This window comes from Monodelphis domestica, chromosome 4, assembly GCF_027887165.1.
Source record: "Monodelphis domestica isolate mMonDom1 chromosome 4, mMonDom1.pri, whole genome shotgun sequence".
NCBI lineage: Eukaryota > Metazoa > Chordata > Mammalia > Didelphimorphia > Didelphidae > Monodelphis > Monodelphis domestica.
In genome coordinates, this window is record NC_077230.1 from 436922535 (window position 1) to 436935592 (window position 13058).

The window sequence follows — 13058 nt, forward strand, 5'->3', positions numbered from 1 at the left end:
ATTAGGGGAAGTGATGCAAGAGAAAATGCCTTTTAAAGAGAGTGCTACACAGAGTTTGGAAATTCTTGGAGCGGAGTTCAACTTGGACTTCCACTTCAGCTGGAGGACAATTCTTCATGCTGAGTTGAGGCTAGTGAAGAGGGGCATTAGAATCTACTGACTGGACTGACACATGGTGAGTGAAAAGTTGACTCTTAACTGCTGGATTTTCTGAAGAGACTCCCTGGGTCTTCGGCTTTGCCAAGGCTGGCTGAAACTAATTCTCCCTGCCCCAAGGGGCCAGGAGTAAATTTCATAGTGCTCAGGATAGATATTTTACCTTATCCTCTCTCTGATTTCTTGCTTCACTCTTTCTACATTTTGTAAATAAATTGTAAATAAAATCTCTTTGGAATTAAATTCCTGGTGACCAAACTCTCAAATAATCAAGTCTAACCCTTTAAAAATTAAACCCCCTTTCCCCCTTACAATTGTTTTTCTAATTTTAAACCAGCCTTGTATTCCTGGTATAAATGCCACCTGGTCATAGTGAATAATCCTTGTGATAACTTGCTGTAATATCTTTGCTAGTATTTTATTTAAGATTTTTGTGTCTATATTCATTAGAAGATTGGTCTGTAGTTTTCTTTCTGTTTTTGGTCTTCCTGGCAATCAGTACCATAATTGTGTCATAAAAAGAATTTGATAAGATTCCTTCTTTGCTTATTTTGTAAAATAGTTTGTATACTATTGGGATTAGTTCTTTAAATGTTTTATTTTTATTTTTTAAAATATTTTTCCATGTTTCCATGTTTCATTTGCTTTTTCTCCCCTCTTCCCACCCTACTCCCAGCGCTGGCAAGCAATTCCACTGAGTTATACAAATATTATCACTTGATACCTATTTCTACATTATTCATTTTTACAATATAGAATCTTTTAAAACCAAAACCCCAAATCATATATGCATTAAAAACAAGTGTTGAGTCATGTTTTTCTTCTGTGTTTCTACTTCCACAGTTCTTCCTCTCAATGTGGATAGCATTCTTTCTCCTAAGTCCCTTGGGATTGTCCTGTATCACTGCATTACTACTAGTAGTAAAGTCTATTACATTGGATTGTTCTACAATGTTTCACTTTCTGTGTACAATGTACTTTTGGTTCTCATTTCACTCTGGATCAGTTCATGGAGATTTTTCCAGTTCATGTAGAAATCCTCCAGTTCATCATTCTTTATACCTGAATAGTATCCCATCACCATCATAAACCACAATTTTTTCAGTCATTTCCCAATGGAGAGATTTTTAAATATTTGATAGAATTCATTTGAGGATCCATTTGGCCCTGGGGATTTTTTCATAGGGACTTAATTGGTGGTTTCTTTAATTCTTTTTCCTGAGATGGGATTATTTAAGTATTCTATTCCCTCTTTTGTTAATTAGGGCAATTTATATTTTTGTAAATATTCATCCATTTCACCTACATTATCAGATTTAGCTTTAATTTTTTTTTTTTACTGTAAGTGAATTTGCCCTTTTCAAGTTTGATACTGGCAATTTTCTTCATTTATTAAATCAAATTAATCAATGCTCTATTTTGTTATTGGTTTTTTTTCCAGAAAACCAACTCCTAGTCTTATTCATTAGCTTAATAGTTCCCTTGTTTTCAATCTTATTAATTTTTTCTTTGATTTTTTGGATTTCCAATTTAGTCTGTACTTGGAGATTATTAGTTTGTACTTTTTCTAGTTATTTTAGTTCCATGGCCAATTCATTGATCTTCTCTTTTTCTATTTAGCTGCTATAAGCATTCAGGGATACAAAATTTCCCCTAAGTATTGTTTTGAGATTTTACTTAATGTTGCTTGGTCCACCTCTGTTCCATTTGTTCTTTGTTGTTTTTCTGAATAGCAGCTTTCAATCGTATTTTTCCTTTTTTCCTTCTCCTTGTGGGCTGTACACTCGTTCCTCTAGTTGTTTGCTGGCTCTGCAAGTTTTGAGCTTTTCTGCCTTCTAGAGGCTTCTTCTCTATGCTGCTGGTATACTGGATTAGGCCAGTTGAGCTTATCTGCAGAGCTGAATGTGCCAAGGCCAAAACTTCCTGTAGCAGAAGCCTAAGATGGAGGTTGGGACCAGACTGCCCTCTCCTCTGTTTCTTTTCTCTAGCTGTCTCCTTGCCAGCTGTGGTCAGAAACATGAGCTTCACTTAGTTGTAGTAGCAAGGCACTATCCTGGTTGGAGCCCCCTCTCTGGGATCCCACTGTCTGCCCAAGTCTCAGCACAGTAGGTGAGGGAGGGATATTGGAATCTTCCTTTTCTTAGACCCAAGAATTCAATCTTTTCTACGTACCCTTTAAGTTGAATCAACTGTCTTGTTGGATTTGGTTTTCTATCCCCCCTTGAAGAACTTTGTTTTTGATTGGTATAGAAAGGATTTCAGAGGAATCGATTTTTGCCATTTCTAAGCTGCCATCTTGACTCTACCCCCCCAAGTATGGATTTGACTGTATGCCAAAATTTTTAATATGTTATCTCCTCATTGTCATTCTCTTTAATGAAATAATTTCCATGATTTGTTTGAGTGAATTCTTTTGAAGAATTATTGTTTAGTGTCCAATAAAAATTTGTCTTTCCATTAACTCTAATTGATTATACTTTTTATTGCATTATGATCTGAACAGGTCCCATTTATTATTTTTGCTTTTTTTGCATTTGATTGTCAAGTTTTTATGACTGGTATATGCTTAATTTTTCTTAAGTTCCATATGCAACTGAAAAGGTATATTCCCTTTTCACTCCATTCATTTTTCTCCAGATATCTATTAAATATAAATTTTCTAAAATTTCTGTGAGGGTCAGAACAGAAGCTTTACCTATTGGGAAAGGAGCCATGATGAAATTCTCAAAGAGCCTTCTGTGCTCTGTCAAGATCTTTGCGAGGGGCAGGTCTTATTTACACAACCATAAGAAGCTTATCTAAGAGAAACTTCTGGAGGTGCCAGAAATCTAAGCTCCCCATAAGCATAATTCTCTGAGTTTTCTTGAAGACAGAAACTTCCCTGAATTATATACCCTATGATGTATAGATCTAGAAGACATATATTTCCCTTAATTATGTATACCCATTAGCATGTCGTTTCTCAGCATTATGTATACTTTGAGTTATAGCATGATGACTCAGCAGAATTTTCCATTCTTCAATAAAATCTGAACTGCACTCAGCACCAACCTGGGCCATGTATTTTCACTCCAGGGTCTTGGACCCTGACAAGAGCCACCCAGAGCTAGTCTTTGACAAATTTCATTCACTTCCTTTGCTCCTTTCTTGTCCATTGTTTGGTTACATTTATCTAGTTGTAATAGGGGAAGGTTAAAGTCCCCAATTAGTATAATTTTATTGCCAATTTCCTCCTTACTTTCCTATAGTTTCTACTTAAAAAATCTGGAGGTTACAACACTTGGTGCATAAATGTTAAGTACTTATATAGCCTTAGTATCTATACTGCCTTTTATAAAGATGTAATTACCATCCCTATCTCTTTTAATCAGATATATTGTTCCTTTAGCTTTGTCTGAGATCATAATTGCTTTTCCTCCTTTTATTATTATGTTAGTTGAAGCCCAATACATTCTACTCCATCCCCTTACCTTTATTCTCTGAATGTCTATTTGTGTATGTCAAATGTTTTTCTTGTAAACAACATATTGTGGGATTCAGGTTTTTAATCCATTCTATCTGCTTGTTTTATGGATACATTTATCCCATTTAAAATCAAAGTTATGTTTGCCATCTCTGTATTCTCCTTCATCTTGTTTTCCTCTTTAAATCCTGTACTTTCTCCTTTTACTGTCACTGCACACATTTCCCTTTTAATCACTATCCCTATTTTCCCTCCCTTAAATTATTTCCCTTCCCACCATCACCTTTCTTATTCTCTTTCTCCTAAGCCTTTTCCAACTCCCTTACATTATTTCTCTACCTCTACCACCTTTCTTATTCTCCTTTTCTTCTATAGTGTAACTTAAGATTCCATACCCCAATGAGTCTGGCTGTTATTCCCTCTGAGCAGATCTCAATTTAAGTTTTACTGATTGCCTATTGCCACCCTCATCCTCCCCTGCACTGGAATAGTTTTTCTACCCATGCCTCTTTATTTCATATTATTTACCCCATTTTACCTCTCTCTTCCTTTTTCTCTCGGTGCTATTTTTTCACCCCTGGATTTTTGGGAAGGCATATCATCTTGAACAGTTTAGTACCACACTGTCTGTCTATATAAATTTCTTCTAACTACTATAAGGATAACAATTTTAAGAGTTACAGATATCATCTTTGCACTAATATAAATTTGACCGTATGGAGGTCTATAAATTTTGTCTATCTTATTTACCTCTTCATGCTTCTCTTGAATTTTGTATTAGGACATCAACTTTTCTGTTTTGGTCTGTTCTTTTCATCAGGAATGCGTAGACATTTCCTGTTTTATTAAACAACCATTTCTCCCCTGAAAGAATACAGCCAATGTTGATGGATAGGTGATTCATGGTTGTAAACCCAGTTTCCTTGCCTTTTAGAAAATCATATTCCAAGAATTTTGATCCTTTAATGTAAAAACTGTCGGATCCTGTGTAATCAACCCTGGGGCTCCATGATATTTGAATTTTTTCTTTATGCCTAAGAGCAGTACTTTCTCCTTGGCCTGATAGTACTTAAATTTGGCTATAATATTCCTGGGAGTTGTCATTTGGAGATTTACTATAGGAAGTGAACTGTGGATTCTTTCAATTTCTCTTTTAACCTCTGATTCAAGGATATCAAGGCAACTTTCTTTGATAATTTCTTATAATAGGATGTCTAGTTTTGGGGTTTTTTTTGGGTAGTTCACTAATTCTTAGATTATCTTTCCTAGATCTATTTTCCAGGTCAGTTTTTTTTCGGTAGATATTTCATATTTTCTCCTATTTTGAAATTCTTTGATTTTATTTTATTATTTCTTGATGTCTCATGAAGTCATTGGCTTCTATTTGTCCATTTCTAATTTTTAAAGAATGATTTTTTTCCCATGACCTTTTAATATTCCTTTTCTATTTGGTACATTTTACTTTTCCTGGAACTCTTTTCTTCATCAGATTTTGCTGCTTCCTTTGTCACTTGACCAGTTTTGGTTTTTTATGTGTTATTTTTTTCCCCATTACTTTCATTTCCTTTCTCCATTTTTCCTCCACTTCCCTCATTAAGATTTTTTAATTCCTTTTTGAACTCTTTCAGCACCTAAGACCAATTCCCATTATTATTTCAAGTTTTGCATGTGGCTGCTTTGGTATCTCAATCTAATCCCACCTGAGTCTATGCCTTATTCTTCTTTGACTCCTTAGACATGCTATATGTTTAGATGTTTCATTTGCTTTTTGTTCACTTTCCCAGACTTTTCCCCCCACTTTGACTTCTACTGCAAAGACAAGCTCTGTTCTAAGGGTAAAGGAGGCATTCTCTTAAACTTGTTTTTCTTTGCTGCTCTCCTCAGCTGTAGTTCTGGCTTTCTGCAAGTTTCATTTCTGCCAAGGTGGTATCATGGCCGGTATACCAGCTATGCACTCTGAAAGCTGTATATTTAGTCTACCCTGGGGACTGATGATGGCTTGAACAGCTCAGAGAACTGGGAGCTACTTTGCCCTGGGGCTAGGGGCTTAACCACAGGCTTGAACTGGCCAAGTGACTTGGGAGCCTCACTAAAGCCTTGTGCCAGCCCTATGTATTTCAAGGAGTGGGCATGGGATTCACTAACATAGGCTTAAGAAGGGTCCCCAGGTCTCAAAGTTGGCTTGTGCCCAGGTACAAAATCTCATGCAGCTGATCAGGAGAGGATTGTTAGTATCCCCTTTGTGCAGTTTTATTTACAGTTCTTCCTTTATCCCCCACAAAATCATTTCGGCCTAGCTTTTAAATTGTTTTCCTTAGAAGAGCCACCTCACTCTTACTCATGTTAGTTCCGTGACTATAGTCATCTAGAGTATGTTTTAAGGTTACTTTGAGATTCTGAGGGTGGTTCCAGATTTTGCTTCTGCTATGCCCCCTGCTTGGCTTCGCCTTCTCCATTAATACTCTTTTATGAAATCCTTGTTAAAAACCAGGCACATCCAAAAGAGAAAGGGCCTGCCTTGGCAGGTAGAGGATGCCCTTCAATTCCCATCTTCAAGGAAAGGCTGCCTGGGCATTAACAGAGAATATGCAAACAAAACTCAGATCTAATTAGAGGCTGGACTAGATAACTCCTGAGATTTAGCTTTAGGAATGTAAATCTGTAACACTGGTTTAAGTTTTCACCTGAAGTTATCTAGAACAGAAGAGAAACATCTCAGGATTATAAATCTTGAAATTTCTCAGACTTGTGAATGTTAAAAATTTCCACATTGAGGAATTCTCCATTGGAACAAATTCCCTACTGGAAACATTCCACATTTTGATGTGAGAACTCGCCAGGATCAGAAATGGGAGGACCTCTATTCCACCCGTACTTAAGACTGCTTTAGGGGAGAAAACTCCTTGCAATAGGAGGACCTTTACTCCACCCATACTTAAGACTGCTTTAGGGGAGAAAACTCCTTGCTAAACAATGAAAGTACTTGGACCTATGCTTATGATGAGGCAAGGAGTTCTTTGAGCCATGCCTGTTTTTAGAACTGATACAATGGGATGCTAGGTACCTATAAAGGTTGGGCAGGTTTTCTCTTAATGAGATTAGTTGACTCAGCTGTGTTTTCTCTGGTTCAGATTTACTGAGGGGATTAGTCGACACAGCAGCATTTTCTCTAGTTCAGACTTACTGAGGAGATTAGTCGACTTAGCAGGAATTCAGATGGGCAGTCCTTTGGAAAACGTCCACAGTGATTGGTAGATGTAAGGACTTAGGGCAGGTGACATAGGAGAAAAACCCCTATATAAGAAAAGCAGAATCTCTTGAGAAGACAATCCTTTTGGAGAAAGCTCTTATGAGGATCGCTTGGGAAGAATCTCTTGAGAAGGGAAGCTCTTGGAGGACAATCTCTAAGGAGGTCTTGCTGGAGCTCCTCTGAGGGGACTCTGTCCCTCTGGAGGCTCTGGAGAGAGGCCCTTTAAAACAGTCTCTGGCTGGATCTCTTTTTGAGGAGGACTCTGGCTGGAACTCTCTCTGGTGAAATCAGCTGAGATGGAGCTGGCCTGGTGTCCCTAGAATCCTTGCTTAGACAGACCTTGTGGTGAGTGATAAAAGACTAACTGACTGATCTCTCTCTTAAGACTCAGGTCTAGGCCATGTTGGCTTAAGGCCCTTCATACTTATTTCCTTTTTCTCATTCTCTCTCTTTCTTTGATTACTCATTGTATTATTAATTAAATTCTCTATAAAACCCAGTTGACTTGGGCATATTCATAATTTGGGAATATATTCCCTGGCGACCACCTTATATTTGATTTAAAAACCAAGACACTGTAGTGAAAACATTTTCTGCGGTCAAATTTACTCACCCTCTCTTATATCTATCATAATTTATATCTTCCACCATTTTAACTCACTACAGTTTACAACATCAACCATTTTAATTATAACAGGATCAAGAAAGAAAAGTCCCAGTTTTCCATTACAAAATTCAAAGATTTTTTTTTTTAAATAAAAAGCAGGCAGAAGGAGAACCCTGGGCAGGGATCAGCACTTTTGCTTTTCTAATCACTGACAAAGGCTCAAAATTCTATACATTTGGCATGGAATGAAGACATTTCCTTAATGGGAGATTCACAGTTAAGACAGGAAGTGGTCCTTACCCACAGAGAGTAGATTCTGCACATTCTCTAGCATGACCTCCAGGTACAGCTCTTTCTGGGAATGGTCCAACAGGCACCACTCCTCCTGAGGGAAGTCCATAGCCACATCTTTGAAGGTTATTAACCCCTAAACAAGGAAAAGAAATAAGGAAAGTGAAAGCTGGGGCTTTACCTCACTACAACTTAAGAATACTTTTGGATACATCTACCAAAGTATCAAAGAGTTTCACTATCATCCTTACATTTGAAATTCCTCCTTATCACAAGTTTTAGAATTGATTTGGTAAGAACTTTTTTTGAAGAGTTTCTCAGAAGGTACTACGTATTCAAGGGGGGAAATATTACCAGTGATTGATGAGGAGAAAACAAAGAAAATGGAATTCTCTACTTCATTTCCTAAAAGGCTAAAATACTCTTATATATAAGAAAGCATAAAGAGGATTCCATAGGATCCATATGGGATCAGACTTTGATTCTAGGTAAATGAAGAAGCACGGTCTCATGTTATATTGAGAGTTTGTGGAAAGGGGCAGAGTCAAGATGGAAGCTTAGTAGCAACAAAAGTTGACTCCGAATATCCTTCCATACCAGTCCTTAAAAAGTGCTTCAAAAAGACAGGAATCCAAACCCAACAGCAAGATGGAGTCATAGGGCTCTCCCATTGAACATGACTCGGAAGGCAGAGAGTCGATTTTCATGGGGTAAAGAGGAACCAGAAGCAAAACTGTTTAACAGAGGAGTGCTAGCCAACCACTCCTACCACTCCAGAGTTCACAAAATGGTACGCCATCCAGATTTTTAAAGGAAAAACTAAAGGATCTGAGGGAAGAATAAGATAGTAAATCCATACTAGTGGGGGACCTCAACCTTCCCCTATCAGAACTAGATAAATCTAACCAAAAAATAAATAGGAAAGAAATAAGGGAAGTCAATGAAATTTTAGAAAAGTCAAGAGTTAATAGATAACGGGGAAAAAAAACAAATAGGAATAAAAAGGAATATACCTTCTTTTCAACTGCACATGGCTCATAAGAAATATTAACTATATAATAGGTAAAAAAAATACATCATTGCATGATGAACAAGATGATTTCAGAAAGAACTGGAAAGACTTGCATGAACTTATGTGGAATGAAATAAGCATAACCAGGAGGACATTGTACACAATAATTGAAACACTGTAGGACAATGAAATGTGATAGATTTTGGTACTAACAGCAATGCAATGATCCAAGACAATTCTGAGGGATTTATGAAAAAGAATGCTATCCACAGCTAGAGAAAGAACTGCTGGAGTAGAAATAGAGGAGAAAACATTTGATTTATCACTTTATTTGAATTAATTTGAGTATATGATTTGGGGTTTTGGTTTTATAAGATTACTCTTAGAAAAATAAATAATATGGAAATGGGTTTTGAATGATAATACATATATAACCCAGGGAAATTGCTTGTCAACTCCAGGAAGAGGGAGGGAAAAGGGGATGGAGACAACATGAATCATATAACTTCTGAAAACTTAGGTTTAAATTTGTTACTAGAATACAAATGAGAAAAAAAAAAGAAAAGAGAGTTTGGAAAACCACTGCATATGATGTTCCTTAGCCAAAATATGCTGATTGCTTTATGATGAATGTGACTTCTTTCCGGAATATATTCAGTCATTTTATATTTAGTTACACAGAAAGAAGAGTAACTATGATAAGGAGAACATTGTACATCATTTTAACTGGGGTTGGGGATTGAGCTAATTCAAAAGAAAGACATTGACAGTGTAATGACAATAATTTTTGAGCAGCAGAATTTATTTTAAAGTAGTTTATTAATTGACTGGTTATATATTGTGTATTAGACTTCAAAATCTAAAAGAAAAAGGCAGTTCTCTTCTCTAGTGGGCATACGTACATGCATGCACACATGCATGCACGCACGCACGCGCGCGCGCACACACACACACACACACACACACACACACACACACACACACACTCCCTCCCTAGTGAGCTCACTCTCAGACCCTCCCCTGGACATCTACTGAGGAGGGGGGGCTTAGGAAACCTCAACTCTTCCCTCACTACTTCATCAGGAGAGAAGCAGGTCTTTGTCCATACAAGGAAGGTGTCAATCCAAGCTTTCCCCAGCCTTCTGGCTGGCCTAGCACACTCTCAAAATGGGTCAAGGTTCACCAAGGGTTGCCAGTCCTGCCCTTAATCCTTTTAGCTGAACAAAAGAAGGGAGGTTCCCCCTAGTTTCAGAACCTGGGAGGAAGGGGATAGAAAGTCTGGAGCTTTGACATTGGCCAGGCTAAAGGGAAATTCAATCCATAAAAATGTCAAAATTCAACCTTATTGTTCAAATCAGGTTATGAAAAACAAAGGATGTAATCGTAACCCTGTAACTATGGAAACTTGAAGATCAAGAGTCAAGAGAAGAAGTCAGGAGACTGACTGAGGAATAACTGACAAGGCAGTGGCTAAATCTGACAATAACATGGTGCTGGGCAAGGCTCTTCTACTTTTTGAACCTGCTCCATGGAAAACACAAGGTATACTTGGTATTGGATACTCTTCCATTTCACCCCTTTTCCTGACTCGATTCCCTACTTTTCAGCCTAGAATGCCTCTGGGACACCCAGAGGAGGAATAGTCTGAGGAAAGGCTGAAGAGTTTCCAAGCATGGGAGGACATAGTCCACCAGACCCTCAATACCATTTAGAAACCCAGGGGCCATTTGTCCTCGGCACCCCTTCGGGGGCTATTCCACTCCCCTGCAAAGGCTTTGCCCATCCCCATGGTAACACTATGTGTAACATCCCATGACATACCTTCATGTCTTGAAAAGTTCAGGTCTGAGCTTGAAATCTTTGGGCCAGAGCCAGTATTCCCTCTCACACAAAAAAGATTCACTTTCCCACAAAAGCAGCAGGGGCAGAGAGGAGCCCCCGGAGCCAGGTCTTGGAGGGAGAATTGCTCCTGATATATTTGGAGGACATTCAAAGAGTTCAGATAAGTAAGATGAGGCCCAGGGGAAAGGGCAGCAGAGTAGCAGAGTCAACAAAAGATCCTCATTCAGATACAGATAGAACCAGAAGGTAGAAAGATTTCAGCTCCAATGGGAATCAGAGAAATCTGGCCCAAAGGGAAGAAAGCAGAGACCTCAGCTCCAAGGAAAGAAGACAACTTCTTGTTTGGAACTTGTCTACTCTTTGTGGGTTCTAGTAATCCCCACTGCCTCTCTGAAAGTCCCAAGATCACAGTTGTCCTCCAATGGTACCCAAGACCAGGACCTCAGCACCTTGCCTGCCTCTCTACCCCAAGCTCTGTCCTCTACTATCTGGAATGCCACTACTACCAGAAGGAACCCTCTTCAACCTAGACTCTTCCCAAGCATCTAAACCACCCCAGGGCTTGATAATCTACCCAAGCAATCACTTCACAAGGCTGGTCCACCATGAGAGCTCCCCCCTTACTCTTTTTCCCTCTCCCTGATTCCCTTACATACTCTAAGAATCCAGCGACATTGGGCTCTTTCTTGTTCCTCACACAAGACTCCTTGCATTTTCCCAGGCTCCTCAGTCTCCTTCCCCAGCCTTCACTACTCTCTCCACTAGTCTCTGCCTCTTGAGTGCACAGGATTCCTGTAGGTCTGGATGAAAATCTTGTCTTCTACAAGAGGCCTTCATGGATCTATCATTTTTGTTTGATTTCCTACAATTTATCTTATACATATTGAAAGGAAAATTATTTTATTGCCTTTATTATTGATCATGAAACAAGGGATCACATGTATTCCTTTAGATAAGTAACTGCAATTACAATTTTTAAGGGTTAGACCCAATTATTCCACTAACTGTATAGAAGATACCTATTATAATAGTAAAATATTGGTCATAGTATTAGAAGGGATGGAGTTTGGTCTATTAGAATATTATAGCAATGAGTGATATTGAAGAAGTTGGAAGAATAAAAGCTTTCGGTCTGTAGAGTCATCGAGGGAAGCTGAAAGCCCTGCAGAAGAAGCTGCTTCCCTGGGAATGGTGAGTCCACAGCAGACATGAAGAGATCAGAGGAAAACAGCTTTGGCGTGTTCAGGTTCTGTTTGATCCTTTGAAGATTTATGACAACTGGAAGCTCCCCAAAGCACTGCGGCCCAGAAAGGTTCCTGTGACCTAAGCAGTGCGATGCTTCTGGAGGATTCACTCAATTCTCTTCTCTTAACCTGGCACTGAACTGAAGACTTTGTATCCCATGTTCCAAGCCCTCCTGACCAAACCACCATCACATGTTTCTTAACTGCCTCTGTACCTTCTGCCTTGTTCATGACATGCTCATGAGCTGTGAAAACCCCACAAAACAAGCTTCTGTCCGTCTTTATCGGATCTTTGCTCCAGGCTGGATGGGGTAACATCTCCAGCTTCCACTGACCACAAGTACAAGTTTGGATCTTCACCTCAGAATTATGGCCCAGACATTTCTTACTTTGTCAATCTGAAGGGATTCAGGATTCAGAGATTCCTTAGGAAGAAGTTCTGGGGATGTTCAGAAGCTTTTCTTTTACATGGCCGCCCTGTCCCTGATTGGCCTTCAGGAACCAGAAGTGCCCTTTGATGCCACCTTCCTGCCAGGCCCTGCCTCACTGCCTCCCCAGCTCCCATCAGGGCCTGCTCTCCTCAGCCTACCCAGCCCCCCCCCCATTCCCCTCTTGGTGCCAACCCTGCCAGGCTCTTTCCTCCTGGGGCGGGGGAAGCCCAATGCTGTCTGTCACACTCCCATTCCCCAGCACCCACCACAGAGGCTCTCCTGTGGCCAGGGGGGAAGAGCTATGAGCAGGGAATGTGCGGAGCTCAGTAACTGCCCTGGAGGCTGCCTTTGCTAGGAGGACAGAACAAGGTGCTGGATGTCCTCGGCAGCACCCACCCCACCTTGAACCCTCCCCGACTTCTTCCTGTCTAATAAGGCCCAAAGGCCTAGTGGAAGCTGACCCACTGCCTGACCCGGGAAACAGCCCCCGGCATGTCCTCTGGCCTGGAGGCAGGAGCCTGGCTGGAGCCCTTCCAGCCCTTTCCTTCGGCTAAAAGCACTCCTTTTCCCAGCTATGCCTCACCTGATCTCCCTCCAAACTCCTTTGGAAGCCTCCCTGGCAGGTCTGACTGATCCCTCCAAGTCGGGGGCGGGAGGGCAGGAGCAGAGCCCGTCCCTGGGTCTGGAGGACCCCCGACCATCCCCTCTTACGGAGGGGATCACATGGGGGTAGACGAAGGAATGGCAGCACCTGGGCCCCTC

The 13058-nt window shown here is 40.0% G+C and overlaps 1 protein-coding gene across 3 annotated transcripts in view; it reads right to left on the minus strand.

Annotated features, from left to right (window-relative positions):
• LOC100020451 (zinc finger protein OZF-like) overlaps positions 1-13058 on the minus strand; it is a 28173-nt gene that overhangs the window by 13185 nt on the left and 1930 nt on the right. For all 3 annotated transcript variants that reach the window (XM_007492292.3, XM_007492289.3, XM_007492290.3), the window contains exon 3: positions 7777-7903. In XM_007492292.3, the coding sequence (XP_007492354.2) occupies positions 7777-7903 (127 nt within the window). The remainder of the gene's footprint in view (positions 1-7776; positions 7904-13058) is intronic.